The sequence below is a fragment of the Mandrillus leucophaeus genome, unplaced genomic scaffold, assembly GCF_000951045.1.
Source record: "Mandrillus leucophaeus isolate KB7577 unplaced genomic scaffold, Mleu.le_1.0 Scaffold139, whole genome shotgun sequence".
NCBI lineage: Eukaryota > Metazoa > Chordata > Mammalia > Primates > Cercopithecidae > Mandrillus > Mandrillus leucophaeus.
Window position 1 is genome coordinate 2,205,247 of NW_012101354.1, and position 15,156 is coordinate 2,220,402.

A 15,156-nucleotide genomic window follows, 5' to 3' on the forward strand; every position below is an offset into this window, starting at 1 on the left:
GTTGGGATTATAGGCATGAGCCACCGCGCCCGGCCCCAAGGTGCTTTCTATTATTTAATATTTAGCAACTTGATTGTAACCCTAGCTCCCAGCTTACCAGTGTGCAGGGCAGTTCATGGGCTTGAGGGCGAGTATATCTGTGGTATGCCTGGTAGAATCATCACTCTGGGAGCTGGCAGGCCTGTCAGAGCCTGAGGGCTGCACAGCAAACATGTCTTCCTGATAATGCTCCCAGTGCCCTGACTGTTCCCAGAGTTTAGTAGAAAACAGTGTGGGAGTTTTCACCTCAGAGAAACCACGACGGGCATACTCAGCCTGGAGAGGAGGGTACAGAAATGGAAGGTCAGAGTAACTGGAAGGAAACCAGGTAGGGTGTCAGCTGTGTGATCTTCCTGGGCCCTCAGGCCATGCTGATTGCAACCACAACCTATTAAATACCATGTCCATCTCTATGCTCCCCAACTGCAGACCACACAATTGTAGTATTAAAGGTCACCAGCACTTTCAATATTTATGGTTATGATTCCAAACCACCCCCCTCTTTTTTTTTTCTCTCTTCAAGACAGAGTCTCACTGTATCACCCGGGCTGGAGTGCAGTGGCTCGATCTCGGTTCACTGCAACCTCCCCCTCCTGGGTTCAAGGGATTCTCCTGCCTCGGACTCCCCAGTAGCTGGGGCTACAGGTGCTGCCATCACACCCAGCTAATTTTTTGTATTTGTTTTAGTAGAGACGGGGTTTTGCCATGCTGGCCAGGCTGGTCTCTAACTCCTGACCTCAGGTCATCTTCCCAGCTTGGCCTCCGAAAGTGCTAGGATTACAGGAGTGAGCTACCGCGCCCGGCCCCAACCCCCATCTTTTAACACAAACACCTTAGCTTCTTCTAGGCCCTCAGCCGCCCCCTGGTCTTCTTTCCTCTAGACCTGGGTCCCCTTACCCTGATAAACGCCACTAGCGCATTATACACCCTTGTCCCTCGTGGCAGGAAGAAGCAGCTCCCAGGGCTCAGTTCATGGAAGAAGAAGAGCTCCTGTTCCTGGGGTCAGGAATAGCAATATTGGGTCACTTCAAGGGCAAGGAGGTGGCTTTGGAACTCAGAACAACTGACGGAGCTGCTCAGTCTATGTGACTGAACCTGCTCCCAATTTCATAATCAGGTTGCGTCATCTCTCTCCAACCCTTATCACCATCCCTCCCTATCTTCCCAATCTCTGTACCTTCCCAATGCGCCGGTGGTCCCGCAATTCTGCTTCCTCCCTCCATGCTTCCCAGGCCCTCAGCAATTCTGTTGTGGGGAAGGAAATCCCTGACACTCTCTGCAGTGTCTCTGGGGCCCCTGAAGACTTCCATAAGGATGATGAGTTCTGTGTGAGGACATAGGGGATCAAAGGAAAGATGAGGACTGAAGGCCCCCAACCTTTTTCAAGACTCATATGATACTCTCAGTGTTAAGTGTCACAGGTATGCCTCTTGACAACAATCCCACCAGTAGGATGAACACCTCCATCCTCTAGACACCCTTCTTCTAGATTACAGTGTTAAAATTGCCTGACTCTTGATTCCTACATACAACCTGGTCAAGCCTAACCTTACCTTGCCATCTTTGTTTCTCCCCATTCTCACTACCCCTTTACTTATTTCCTTCCCATTCTAATCAATGACTGCTTAGAGGAGTAACCATAAGCTCTGGTCAAATGTCACTTTATTCCTCCATTTATCAATATCCTATACAGCTGCTAGAAAAGTCAGCCTTCTATACCATATCCCATTCCTGGCCACATGAAATCCAAAAGCCTGTGCCTGCTGTCTCCTTTAACAATACTAATGAAAGGCCGGGCACGGTGGCTCACACCTGTATTCCCAGCACTTTGGGAGGCTGAGGCGGGTGGATCACAAGGTCAGGAGTTCGAGACCAGCCTGACCAACACGGTGAAACCTTGTCTGTACTAAAAATACAAAAATTAGCCAGGCGTGGTGGTGCGCGTCTGTAATCCCAGCTATTCAGGAGGCTGAGAGTCGCTTGAATCTGGCAGGTGGAGCTTGCAGTGAGCTGAGATTAGGCCACTGTACTCCAGCCTGGGCAACAGAGTGAGACTCTGTCTCAAAAAAATAAAAATAAAATAAAATAAAACTGTTAAACAGTACTAATGAGAAACAGCCTGTGTGTGTGTGTGTGTGTGTGTGTGTGTGTGTGTGTGTGTGTATCTATCTGTCACCCAGGTTGGGGCACAGTGGCGCAATCTCGGCTCACTCCAAGCTCCGCCTCCCGGGTTCACGCCATTCTCCTGCCTCAGCCTCCTGAGTAGCTGGGACTACAGGCCACTGCCACCACACCCAACTAATTTTTTGTATTTTTAGTACAGATGGGGTTTCACTGTGTTAGCCAGGATGGTCTCGATCTCCTGACCTCGTGATTCACCCACCTCAGCCTCCCAAAGTGTTGGGATTACAGGCGTGAGCCACTGCGCCTGGCCCCTGTATGTATATTTTTTGAACCAGAGTCTTACTCTGCTGCCCAGGCTAGAGTGCAGTGGTGTGATCTTGGCTCAATGCAACCTCTGCCTTCCAGTTCAAGCGATTCTCCAGTCTCAGCCTCCTGAGTAGCTGGGACTACAGGTGCACGCCACCACGCCCAGCTAATTTTTTATTTTTAGTAGTGATGGGGTTTCATCATGTTGGCCAGGCTGGTCTTGAACTCCTGGGCTCAAGTTATCCGCCCAACTTGGCCTCCCAAAGTGTTGGGATTACACGTGTGAACCACTGCACCTGGCCAACAGTCTATATTTTACAGCACTTTTTAACTTTTCCTTTCTCCTGCATTAGTTGGTTTTCATTATTTTTTATTTATTTATTTATTTTTGAGACGTTGTCTCGCTTTGTGGCCCAGGCTGGAATGCAGTGGCACAATCTCAGCTCACTCTAACCTCTGCCTCCTGGCAGAGTTCAAGTGACTCTCCTGCCTCAGCCTTCTCGGTAGCTGGGATTATAGGCGTAGGCCAGCACACCCAGCTAATTTGTGTATTTTTAGTAGAGACGGGGTTTCAACATGTTGGCCAGGCTGCTCTCGAACTCCTGACCTCAAGTGATCTGCCTGCCTCAGTCACCCCAAAGTGCTGCGATTACAGGTGTGAGTCACCACGCTTGGCCTGGTTTTCATTATCTTTACGAGGTGAATTTACTGGTAGGACAAAAAGGAATTAATAGGCTCATTTTACAGATGGGGAAAATAAGTAAGATTTACCCAAGGCCACTGTGCCATAGGGTTTCGCCATGTTGGCCAGGCTGATCTCAAGTGATCCACCCACCTTGGCCTCCCAAAGTGCTGGGATTACAGGCATGAGCCACCATGCCCAGCCTAAGTTCAGAGCTTTTTGCTGTACACTTCTGCATTTCCCCTTGCTCCCTTGCAACTCATCCCATTCCATCTAATAACTCATCTTGTCCAGAACAGTATTTTCCTTTCTTTTTTTTTTTTTTTTTTTGAGATGGAGTTTTGCTCTTGTTGCCCAGGCTGGAGTGCAATGGCATGATCTTGGATCACCACAACCTCCACCTCCCGGGTTTAAGCGATTCTCCTGACTCAGCCTTGCGAGTAGCTGGGATTACAGGCATGTGCCACCACGCCCAGTTAATTTTGTATTTTTAGCAGAGACAGGGTTTCTCCATGTTGGTCAGGCTGGTCTCGAACTCCCGACCTCAGGTGGTCCACCCACCTCGGCTTCCCAAAGTGTTGGGATTACAGTTGTGAGCCACCATGCAGAACAGTATTCTCATAAAAAGCATGCCCTTCACTAAAAGTATTCTCCCTGTGCCTGTCAAATGGTGTTCATCTTCCTCTTGGACCACGCCCCCTCTCTCTACGACCCTTCCCTGTATAACCCATCCAGCTTGCTCATACCCTCCTTCTCCACCCCCCTTAATAATGACGTCATATTAGGGCATCTGAATTGGCTTCTGGGCCCTAGTAGGCTGTCCAGTATGTGCCATCAAACTGGGGTTTTTAGAATGTGGGGACAAAGTTTCCTTCTCCTGTATTCTCTGCTTAGCTTATGAGAGTAAAGAAAGGGCTCACAGGGCCAGGCGCAGTGGCTCATGCCTGTAATCCCAGCACTTTGGGAGGCCGAGGAGAGAAGATCACTTGAGATCACCCTGGCCAACATGGTGAAACCCTGTCTCTACTAAAAATACAAAAAGTAGCCGGGCGTGGTAGTGCCCACCTGTTATCCCAGCTACTCGGGAGGCTGAGGCAGGAGAATCGCTTGAATCTGGGAGGTGGAGCTTCCAGTGAGCCGAGATCATGCCACTGCACTCCAGCCTGGGCGACAGAGAGAGACTCAGTCTCAAAAAAAAAAAACATTTAAAAAAAGGGCCGACAGAAAGGATCACCTTCAGATTCTCCTGCTCATCCCAGTGAAAACAGGAATGTTTTTTTTTGTTTGAGATGGAGTCTCACTCTGTTGCCCAGGCTAGAGTGCAGTAGCGCAATCTCAGCTCACTACAACCTCCACCTCCCAGGTTCAGGCGATTCTCCTGTCTCAGCCTCCTGAGCAGCTAGGACTACAGGTGCCCACCACCACGCCCAGCTAATTTTTGTATTTTCAGTAGAGATGGGGTTTCGCCATATTGGCCAGGCTGGTCTCAAACTCCTGGACTCAAATGAGCTCCTGCGTTAGTCCCCTAAAGTGCTGGGATTATAGGCGTAGGCCAGCACACCCAGCTAATTTGTGTATTTTTAGTAGAGACGGGGTTTCAACATGTTGGCCAGGCTGCTCTCGAACTCCTGACCTCAAGTGATCTGCCTGCCTCAGTCACCCCAAAGTGCTGCGATTACAGGTGTGAGTCACCACGCTTGGCCTGGTTTTCATTATCTTTACGAGGTGAATTTACTGGTAGGACAAAAAGGAATTAATAGGCTCATTTTACAGATGGGGAAAATAAGTAAGATTTACCCAAGGCCACTGTGCCATAGGGTTTCGCCATGTTGGCCAGGCTGATCTCAAGTGATCCACCCACCTTGGCCTCCCAAAGTGCTGGGATTACAGGCATGAGCCACCATGCCCAGCCTAAGTTCAGAGCTTTTTGCTGTACACTTCTGCATTTCCCCTTGCTCCCTTGCAACTCATCCCATTCCATCTAATAACTCATCTTGTCCAGAACAGTATTTTCCTTTCTTTTTTTTTTTTTTTTTTTGAGATGGAGTTTTGCTCTTGTTGCCCAGGCTGGAGTGCAATGGCATGATCTTGGATCACCACAACCTCCACCTCCCGGGTTTAAGCGATTCTCCTGACTCAGCCTTGCGAGTAGCTGGGATTACAGGCATGTGCCACCACGCCCAGTTAATTTTGTATTTTTAGCAGAGACAGGGTTTCTCCATGTTGGTCAGGCTGGTCTCGAACTCCCGACCTCAGGTGGTCCACCCACCTCGGCTTCCCAAAGTGTTGGGATTACAGTTGTGAGCCACCATGCAGAACAGTATTCTCATAAAAAGCATGCCCTTCACTAAAAGTATTCTCCCTGTGCCTGTCAAATGGTGTTCATCTTCCTCTTGGACCACGCCCCCTCTCTCTACGACCCTTCCCTGTATAACCCATCCAGCTTGCTCATACCCTCCTTCTCCACCCCCCTTAATAATGACGTCATATTAGGGCATCTGAATTGGCTTCTGGGCCCTAGTAGGCTGTCCAGTATGTGCCATCAAACTGGGGTTTTTAGAATGTGGGGACAAAGTTTCCTTCTCCTGTATTCTCTGCTTAGCTTATGAGAGTAAAGAAAGGGCTCACAGGGCCAGGCGCAGTGGCTCATGCCTGTAATCCCAGCACTTTGGGAGGCCGAGGAGAGAAGATCACTTGAGATCACCCTGGCCAACATGGTGAAACCCTGTCTCTACTAAAAATACAAAAAGTAGCCGGGCGTGGTAGTGCCCACCTGTTATCCCAGCTACTCGGGAGGCTGAGGCAGGAGAATCGCTTGAATCTGGGAGGTGGAGCTTCCAGTGAGCCGAGATCATGCCACTGCACTCCAGCCTGGGCGACAGAGAGAGACTCAGTCTCAAAAAAAAAAAACATTTAAAAAAAGGGCCGACAGAAAGGATCACCTTCAGATTCTCCTGCTCATCCCAGTGAAAACAGGAATGTTTTTTTTTGTTTGAGATGGAGTCTCACTCTGTTGCCCAGGCTAGAGTGCAGTAGCGCAATCTCAGCTCACTACAACCTCCACCTCCCAGGTTCAGGCGATTCTCCTGTCTCAGCCTCCTGAGCAGCTAGGACTACAGGTGCCCACCACCATGCCCAGCTAATTTTTGTATTTTCAGTAGAGATGGGGTTTCGCCATATTGGCCAGGCTGGTCTCAAACTCCTGACCTCATGATCCACCTGCCTTGGCCTCCTAAAGTGCTAGGATTACAGGTGTGAGCCACCATGCCCGGATGAAAATAGGAATCTTAACCTAACTCTGTTCCACAACTGACCGATAGCAGCTTCAGTCCTCCAATCTGTCCAGTATGCCGAAGGTGGGGGCCCTGGCAAAGGTCAACCAATGTGCCACACCTGGGAGAAAGAAGAGGCCAGTTAGTGATTTTCAGAATCTTTAGCTTCTAGCCTTCTCCCTCTCATGGTCTTTAGCTGACAGAAAGAGGTGAAGAGAAAGGAACTGTCCTACTGAGAGGGCAATGGCAGCTAAAAATCAATTCTCCGGCAGGGCGCAGTGGCTCATGTCTATAATCCCAGCACTTTGGGAGGCCAAGGCGGGCAGATCACAAGGTCAGGAGTTCAAGACCAGCCAGGCCAATATGGTGAAACATCGTCTCTACTAAAAATATAAAAATTAGCCAGGCATGGTGGTGCGCACCTGTGGTTTCAGTTACTCAGGAGGCTGAGGCAGAAGAATTGTTTGAACCCGGGAGGCAGAGGATGCAGTGAGTCGAGATCGTGCCACTGCATTCCAGCCTGGGTGACAGAACGAGACTCTGTCCCCTCCAAAAAAAAAAAAAAAAATTAGCCAGGCATGGTGGCACATGCCTATAATCCCAGCCACTCTGGAGGCTAAGGCAGGAGAATCACTTGAACCCGGGAGGCGGAGGTTGCAGTGAACCGAGATTGCGCTACCACACTCCAGCCTGGGAGACAGAGCAAGATTCCGTCTCAAAAAAAAAAAGAAAAAAAAAATCAATTCCCATTCCCGTTTATTTTCTGGATCAACATAAATTATCTTCTTTCTTCCCTTATCACATTTCTGGCCTTCTTCAATGCTTCCCCACCTCTCCATTTGCTTTAATCTTGACAACTCTTACCCATATACTGTTGCTGTTGGACCTGTCACTCTCTCCTCGATCAAGTGAAGCTTAAAGGGGTTATCCTGGAAAAAGGTAGAAGGGAGATTGAAGAAAAGTCTTTATTCCCACAAAGATGTCCTGGAAGAGCCACCTCTTCCCTCCACCCCACCTTGAACAGCTGGCGAAGCTGATCCCGTGAAGCCTCTAGCCTCCGGAAGGGTTGAGCAGCAGCTGTAAGTTCCTGGCAAATCCGCTCCAAAACAGGCAGCTCTGAGCCCCGGATTGTCCTGGAAAGAGGAGAATTGGTTGGGTTGCATTCTATGAGGTACATCAATCACCTGGGTGACAAACCTGTTGGCTAGGGGGGCAAGGTCCTGTCCTTCAGGATAAATCTAGAGTTATAGGCAAAAACAGACAAACTCAGAGAAAATATAAATAGGAAATCAGGTAACAGATATTACAGCTGGAGAAAAAGCTCTATGCGTGAAGTTAAAAGTTGAATGCAGGAAATCTGGATGGACAAAGTTAGAACAATAGTAATGAGGGAGATTAAGTAAAACTTGAATTTATGAAAGCTAACAAGTAACAAGGTAATTTGTTTCTTCTTTTTCTTTTTTTTTGAGAGATTGTCTTGCTTTGTCACACAAGCTGGGTGCAGTGGTTAAGATCATGGCTCACCACAGCCTCAACCTCCCAGGCTCAAGTGATCCTTCCACCTCAGCCTCCCAAGTAGCTGGGACTACACGTGCACCAGCCAAGGTAAATTTCAAGCAGAGTTAGAAGAGGGACATGGACTAGCACAGAAGGAGGTACTGTCATAGTTGAGACCTAGAGAAACCCTCCTCCTCCAGCTTCCTCCTCCAAATGGAGCAAGCCCAAGGCCCCTGAAAAGAGCCTCAGAAACCATCCCAGAATCATTCTCCTCCTTCCTTTCATTACTCACCTCCCGTTTCCCAGGAAGAAATCATGGTAAAAGCCATATTCTGTACTTGGACCTCTGCAGAGAACAGCACCTAGGAATTGTTCAGCTGCTGCCCCCAGGACATGGGTGCTGGAGTGCCAGAACACCTGGGTTGACAAAAAAGGGGTTCACAAGTTCATAAACTTGTCCCTAACCTCTAGATCTCTTAGCTCTTCTTCACAAAAGCTGATAGGAAAACTGGTATGTTTCTTCTAGGAGTAACTACCACAAAATGGGATCCTAGATTTCGGAGATCTACTAAAAAGTAACAAGCTTAAAAAAAAAAGGGCTGGGCGCAGTGGCTCATGCCTGTAACCCCAACACTTCAGGAGGTCGAGGCGGGTGGATCATCTGAGGTCAGGAGTTCCAGACCAGTCTGGCCAACATGGTGAAATCGTCTCTGCTAAAACATACAAAACTAGCCAGGTGTAGTGGCGTGCGCCTGTAATCCCAGCTACTCAGAAGGCTGAGGCAGGAGAATCACTCGAACCCGGGAGGCGGATGTTGCAGTGAACCGAGATCATGCCACTGCACTCCACCCTGGGTGACAGAGTGAGACTCCATCTCAAGAAAAAAAAAAAAAAGACTGAATAGAAAAGAAAGAAGGCCAGTATCTTTTCTTCTTTCAGTGTATAGAAGCTCCAGCCCCACCCCTTAATCCTTGGTGCTTTCCAGTTGCAAAGTATAGAAGCTGGAGGCCAGTCAGTCTTCTGCTGCTCCTGTAAGCTTTTAGGGCTTCAGAATAATTTTTTTTTTTTTTTTTGAGACAGAGTTTCACTCTTGTCGCCCAGGCTGGAGTACAATGACGCGATCTCAGCTCACTGCAACCTCCGCCTCCCAGGTTCAAGCAATTCTCCTGCCTCAGCCTCTCAATTAGCTGGGATGACAAATGCTCACCACCACACCCAGCTAATTTTTATATTTTTAGTAGAGACGGGGGTTCACCATGTTGGCCAGGCTGGTCTTGAACTACTGACCTCAGATGATCCACCCGCCTGGCCTCCCAAAGTGCTGGGATTACAGGCGTGAACCACGGTGCTTGGTCAGAATATGCTATGTTCTTAAGACAGTGGTTACTTAGGTCTCTGTTTCTGTCCCCTGAATCTAGTGCGATACAACTATTACTCTTGGATTTGGTCACTATTTACACATAGATGGCAGGAGAACTCTTGTTTTTCTGGATCCTAATAGGCAAGGTCTACGTTACCTGAGCTGACATGAAGAAGACAAGGTGGGGAGGTGACCAGGTTGTGTGCTCAGCTGTATAAGCCATGTGAGAATTGAATATACACTACAGATGACTTATAATGTACGTGCTCAGAAGTTGAGGAGGCTGAATTTACATATTTATCCTTTTGTTTTTCAACAAATCATCTCTCTCCCTTTCACTAGCACAAATGTTTGCTTAATAGATCGAAGCTAAGTTAAAAACTTTCACCATAAGTTTCCTAACCAGAAACAGTCAGTCAAGATAGTCTGTGATAGACTTCTTCCCAACTGCAAATGGAGAAACTGAGGCAAAAGAATAAAATGTTAGAATTTCCTGCTATAATATCTCTTGTTTTAGTAGTCACTGCATTCCTGATAAGAAAGAAACTTACTGCTTTCCCCTCTGGGGAATCGAATGTCAGAAATCTGAGGTCAGAATCTGTCTCCAAGGGCCGCTCCAGATCATAAGGTTCTCCGTTCACTTGAGCAGCCACTGCAGTATCTGCCAGTGTTGAACTTCAGCAGTAGGAGGTGGGAATGAAGAAAAAGACAGGGTTACAAGGCACAAAAAGGAAAATATCACATGTTCTGATTCCTATATGGGAGTTTAAAAAGTTGATCTCACAGTGGTAGAGAATAGAGTGATAGTTACCAGAGGCTGGGAAGGATGGGGGAGGGAAGATGAAGAGGTTAGCTAATGGGTACAAAAATAGAGTTAGACAGAAGGAATATGCTCTAATGTTCCACAGCAGAGTAGGGTGAATACAGTTAATAATAATTTGTTGTATGTTTCAAAATAGCTAGAAGATTTGAAATGGTCCCAATACAAAGAATTGATAAACGTTTTGGGTAACAGATATCCTGAACACCCTGATTTGATCATTACATATTGTATGCATGTATCAAAACATCACATATACCCCGTTCATATGTTCAATTATTATGTATCAATTATTAAAAAGTAAATTAATGATTTAAAAAAGATAGGGTTACAATCCACAGTGGGGAGAAAGTTGCTCATCTCTCAGCAACTGTAAACTTGCAAAGGTGAAATGAGTTACCAGAGCAACAGAAGCTTTCATTTCTTTCCCCAATGAAAGGACAGAGACTCTTGATGCAGAAACTAATACAGATAAAACAAATCTCAGGCCGGGTTTGGTGGGTCATGCCTGTAATCCCAGCATTTTGGAAGGCTGAGATGGAAGGACTGCTTGCGCCTCGGAGTTCAAGACTAGCCTGGGTAACATGGAGAGTGAAGGGGTGGCCTGCCCCTCCACACCAGTGGGCGTTTCTCGTTAGGTGGAAGGTGAGACTTGAGAAAAGAAATGAGACACAGAGACAAAGTATAGAGAAAGAAAAGGTGGGCCCAGGGGACCGGCACTCAGCTTACAGAGGACCCACGCCTGCACTGGTCTCTGAGTTCCCTTAGTATTTATTGATAATTATCTTTACCATCTTAAAGATAAGGGAGTGGCAGGACAGTAGGATCATTTTAGGGAGAAAATTAGCAGTAAGACATATGGATAAAGATCTCTGTGACATGAGTAAGTTCAAAGGAAAATGCTGTGCCTTGATATGCATATACAAACATCTCCATAAACCTTTTAGCAGCATTGCTCCAGCAAGTCCTGCCAGCAAGTCCCACCTTATGCCGTAAGGCGGTTTTCTCCTATCTCAGTAAACAGAGTGTACAATTGGGTGTCACACCGAGATGTTCCATTGCCCAGGGACGGGCAGGATTTTTAACCAGCAAGCTGCCTTCAGGCACTTGTTTAACAAAGACACATCCTGCGCAGCCCAAAATCCATTAAACCTTGAGTCACCACAGCACATGTCTCTTGCAAGGACAAGATTGGGGGTAGGGTCACAGATTAACAGCATCTCAAATACGGAACCAAATGGAGTCTCTTATGTCTACTTCTTCCTATATAGACACAGTAACAGGCTGATCTGTCTTTCTTTTCCCCATAGGAGAGACCCCGTCTCTATAAAACAACAACAAAAAACAAAAACAAAATCTTTGAGAAAGGTTATCTTGATGGGCATGGAACAGAAACAAGCAGACCAAGTTTTCTTCCCCTGCTCAAGTGAAGAGAAAGTAAAAGGGCAGAAGGATAATCCTGGTAGTTACAGGATGGGCCTGTTACCTGATCTGCCGGGCTAGTTGGTAGGGGGTTGTGTTCCATGCCACAGCATCAATTTTCTGGCCTCCAGGAAGTGATATCTTAATAGTCCGGGGTTCCTTCTGTGCTATGCTTGCTAATCTCTTTACCTGAGCAGACCACAGCTCCTCAAAAAGGCCAAGCCGCTCTGCCAACCAGCGTGGAGGGGTCGACACAACTGCCTGGAGGGAAAGATGTATTAGCAGGTAACACACGTCCCATCATTCTTTCTTAGAATTGGGGATGATGGCACTTTGGGATGGTAAAGTGGACTTCGTCCGAATTCCTACTCTTTAAGGGGACTGGGTGATACAGGACCCTACGCTGGGGGCCCTTCAAGCTCTGCGCTCCCCAGACCGCTAACTCGAGAATTAGATAACGAGTTTAGATATGAGACCTTTTCTGGGGACTCGGAGGACCAGGGAGAGGAGGAGTGGCATGAGGCTGGGTTAACATAAAAATCTGGGGACTTCGGCTGGGCTGGGTCTGATGAGGATCGGAACTTTGGGGGTGCCTCACGCACCGTGTGTAGCCTGCAAGCCTGTAAACCTTGGAGCCGGAGCCGCCGCCACCTCTGATACAGTCCCATGTTCCTTCACACCCGTGCCTGCATCCTCAGATTATCGCCGCTTCTCCTACACATAATTCTTCCTTGGTTTCTGGTCCAACAAAGTCCGTGTCTATTGGTTACTACAGCTGCCACTCTAGTCTGGCACCACCTCCAGGAACTCCGAAGAGTTACCCCCCACACAGCACAAGCAGCGGTGTGAGTGGTTCCGGCTGACCGGAAGACCGAAAGTGTAACACACCCTCGCTATCCCCCCAGACCCGTGGCGTTTCAGCTGAAACCCAAAAATAGCAATTATGCGTCCTGTGGCTTTGAGGACAAGGGTAGGTGAACTTTTGAGGTGGAGAGTGGGAGAAAAACAGACAGGAAATGGCAGTTAGTAAGTTCCCTTTAACTATACATTTTATTTTGCATGGTCCTTACAGCAAGTAACAAAACTTAAGAGCATAGACTGGGGAATCAGACCTTGTGTAAATTCTGGATCTGCCATTAACTATGTAATTTTGGGAAGATTATTTAACTTCTCATATTTATTTAATGGAGACCGGGGATGGGGATGGGGGGGGGTCTCACTACGTTGGCCAGGGTAGTCTCGAACTCCTGGGCTCAAGCAACCCCCGCCCTTCGCCACCCACTCCCAGCCTCCCAAAGTTGTGGAATTACAGGCGTGAGCCACCTTGCCCGACCTACTTAATTTCTCTAAGCCTCAATTTTCTCAACTATAAAATGAGAATAGCGTTACTCCCAATTGTTGAGTTAAATTTTATGTAAATCGTCTAGTGTGGCCCGTGGTTTTTGGTAACGGGCAAAAGCAACAAGAAGCTATTATGATAAATGAGTGTAACAGTTTTATTTTTTATTTTTGAGACAAGGTCTCACCGTTGCCCAGGCTGGAATGCAGGGTTACAATCATGGCTCGCTGCAGTCTCGACCTCCTGGGCTCAACTGACCACCTCAGCCTAGGGAGTAGCTGGGACTACAGGTAAATGTAACCACTTTAAAGCTGGAGCAAAGATGGCCGCGCGGTGGCTCACGCTGTAATCCCAGCACTTTGGGAGGCCGAGGCGGGTGGATCACCTGAGGTCAGGAGTTCTAGATCAGCCTGGCCAACATGGTGAAACCCCGTCTCTACTAAAAATACAAAAATTAGCCGGGCATGGTGGCGGGTGCCTGTAATCCCAGCCACTAGGGAGGCTGAGGCAGAACAATCGCTTGAACCCGGGAGGTGGAGGTTGCAGTGAACCGAGATCGCGCCATGCACTCCAGCATGGGGGACAAGAGGGAGACTTCATCTAAAAAAAAAAAAAAAAAAACCCCAAAAAAGCTGGAACCAAGAATCTACAGAGGTCAGTTTGAGTCCCTTTATACTCGTGGTGCTTAATAGGGACTTTACAGACCTTTTAATCTTTTTTCTTTCTTTCTTTCTTTCTTTTTTTTTTTTTTTTGAGACGGAGCTTCGCTCTTGTTGCCCAGGCTGGAGTGCAATGGCGCAATCTCGGCTAACCGCAACCTCTGGCTCCCAGGTTCAAGCGATTCTCCTGCCTCAGCCTCCCGAGTAGCTGGGATTACAGACATGTGCCACCCCAGGCCCAGCTAATTTTGTATTTTAGTAGAGACAGGGTTTCTCCATGTTGATCAGGCTGGTCTCGAATTCCCGACATCAGGTGATCCACCTGCCTCAGCCTCCCAAAGTGCTGGGATTATAGGCGTGAGCCACCACGCCCGGCGGAGACCTTTTAATCTTACAGATGAGGAATTTAAGGTCAAACAGCAAGTGCTGATGGTGATTTCTGAATCCAAGCCTGGTTCTCTTTTACCACACCGTGCTTTCTCTAGTAGAGTTCACTCGCAGTGTACTCCCCCATCACCTCAGAAAGAGGTGCTTGACTAGAATTTTAGCTCTCTGCTCCCTACATAAGCCCTTTGCCTCTAATTCCTATCCCAGCTCTCAACTCCCTTTATTCTTTCCCTTCCCTCTCCCTGATACATCTAGGACACAGGACTAGGTAAATTTCATCAAGTTTACTCAGTAAATATGGGAACACGGTCAGATTTGTAGTAAAGTATGCAGGGAAACTGACTTGGGGGTAGCCATCAGGCTGTCAGTAATTCCCATTAGTCCTGGAGGTGAGGATGGTTAGAGTTGGTTCTGAAGTTTCAGTGGTGATACAATCAAGGGTTGTAGAGGAAGAGGTGTCAGAAAAAGCAGTTTAATCAAGGTTTCCAGAGAGACCAGGTTTCCTGGGGAGGGCAGTTGATCTGAGTCACAAGCACCTCTATGGATCTTGGGTCCATCTTCTGATATGTTAGGCACCCTGAAATACAAAGAGAAAGAGACAAGAGTGTGGGAGAGGAAGATAACTTGTGTGTGTGTGGTTGGGAGAAGGTAGTTAAGAATTTTAAAATGGCATTCAGAAAGGGTGTCAACAGGCAGAATTCTTCTCATGCCTCTGCACCAAAAGGGAAGGTGTATTGCAGGCAACAAAATGGTAGGTGCTCAAAAAGTATTGAATCAACTGTGTACCAATCACAGTATTGAGTTGATGCTCCAAAGGAAACAGACACTGACATCGTCCCTTTAATCATTCTACCTTGTCCTCTTTTGTTAGAATAGTAAAGGGATGGTAAAATAACCAGGCTACCCTGAGAAGGTAACTCCTTATACTCATCCATCATTTACTGACTGCTTACTGTGTGCAATGCAGTGAGCTGGGTGCTGAGGGGATGCCGATCAATCAACTACCACATCATCACCTATGTAACTTGTGTTGCAGTGGAGGGAGGAAGGAAGGAATGCTGAGTTATTCCATCCGCCCTCTGTAAGAAGCAAGCAAGCAAGTAAGCAAGTGCAAGAGCAAGCTAAGGCCAATTCATGAGTTACTGGTTCTTCTACAACTTCGGACTTGTGACTAGCATATGCCGTAGTATTGGGAAATTTTAATCCGTTAGTCAGCCTAGGAAACAGCTATTCTTTTTTTTTTTTTTTT

General features: G+C 47.4%; 1 protein-coding gene across 3 annotated transcripts in view; it reads right to left on the reverse strand.

Annotated features, from left to right (window-relative positions):
- The window catches only part of TARS2 (threonyl-tRNA synthetase 2, mitochondrial (putative)), a 21,799-nt gene extending 9,526 nt beyond the window's left edge, over positions 1 to 12,273 (reverse strand). Inside the window, exons 1-10 of one of the 3 annotated variants that reach the window (XM_011973612.1) lie at positions 12,125 to 12,273; positions 11,587 to 11,783; positions 9,832 to 9,955; positions 8,213 to 8,337; positions 7,439 to 7,556; positions 7,288 to 7,352; positions 6,466 to 6,544; positions 1,217 to 1,363; positions 937 to 1,035; positions 98 to 315 (exon numbers count right to left, since the gene is read on the reverse strand). In XM_011973612.1, coding sequence (XP_011829002.1) covers positions 98 to 315; positions 937 to 1,035; positions 1,217 to 1,363; positions 6,466 to 6,544; positions 7,288 to 7,352; positions 7,439 to 7,556; positions 8,213 to 8,337; positions 9,832 to 9,955; positions 11,587 to 11,783; positions 12,125 to 12,190 — 1,238 coding nt within the window. In that variant the 5' untranslated portion in view covers positions 12,191 to 12,273. The remainder of the gene's footprint in view (positions 1 to 97; positions 316 to 936; positions 1,036 to 1,216; positions 1,364 to 6,465; positions 6,545 to 7,287; positions 7,353 to 7,438; positions 7,557 to 8,212; positions 8,338 to 9,831; positions 9,956 to 11,586; positions 11,784 to 12,124) is intronic. The other 2 variants (XM_011973613.1, XM_011973614.1) reach the window with 2 other exon arrangements.
- Positions 12,274 to 15,156: the final 2,883 nt, after the last annotated feature.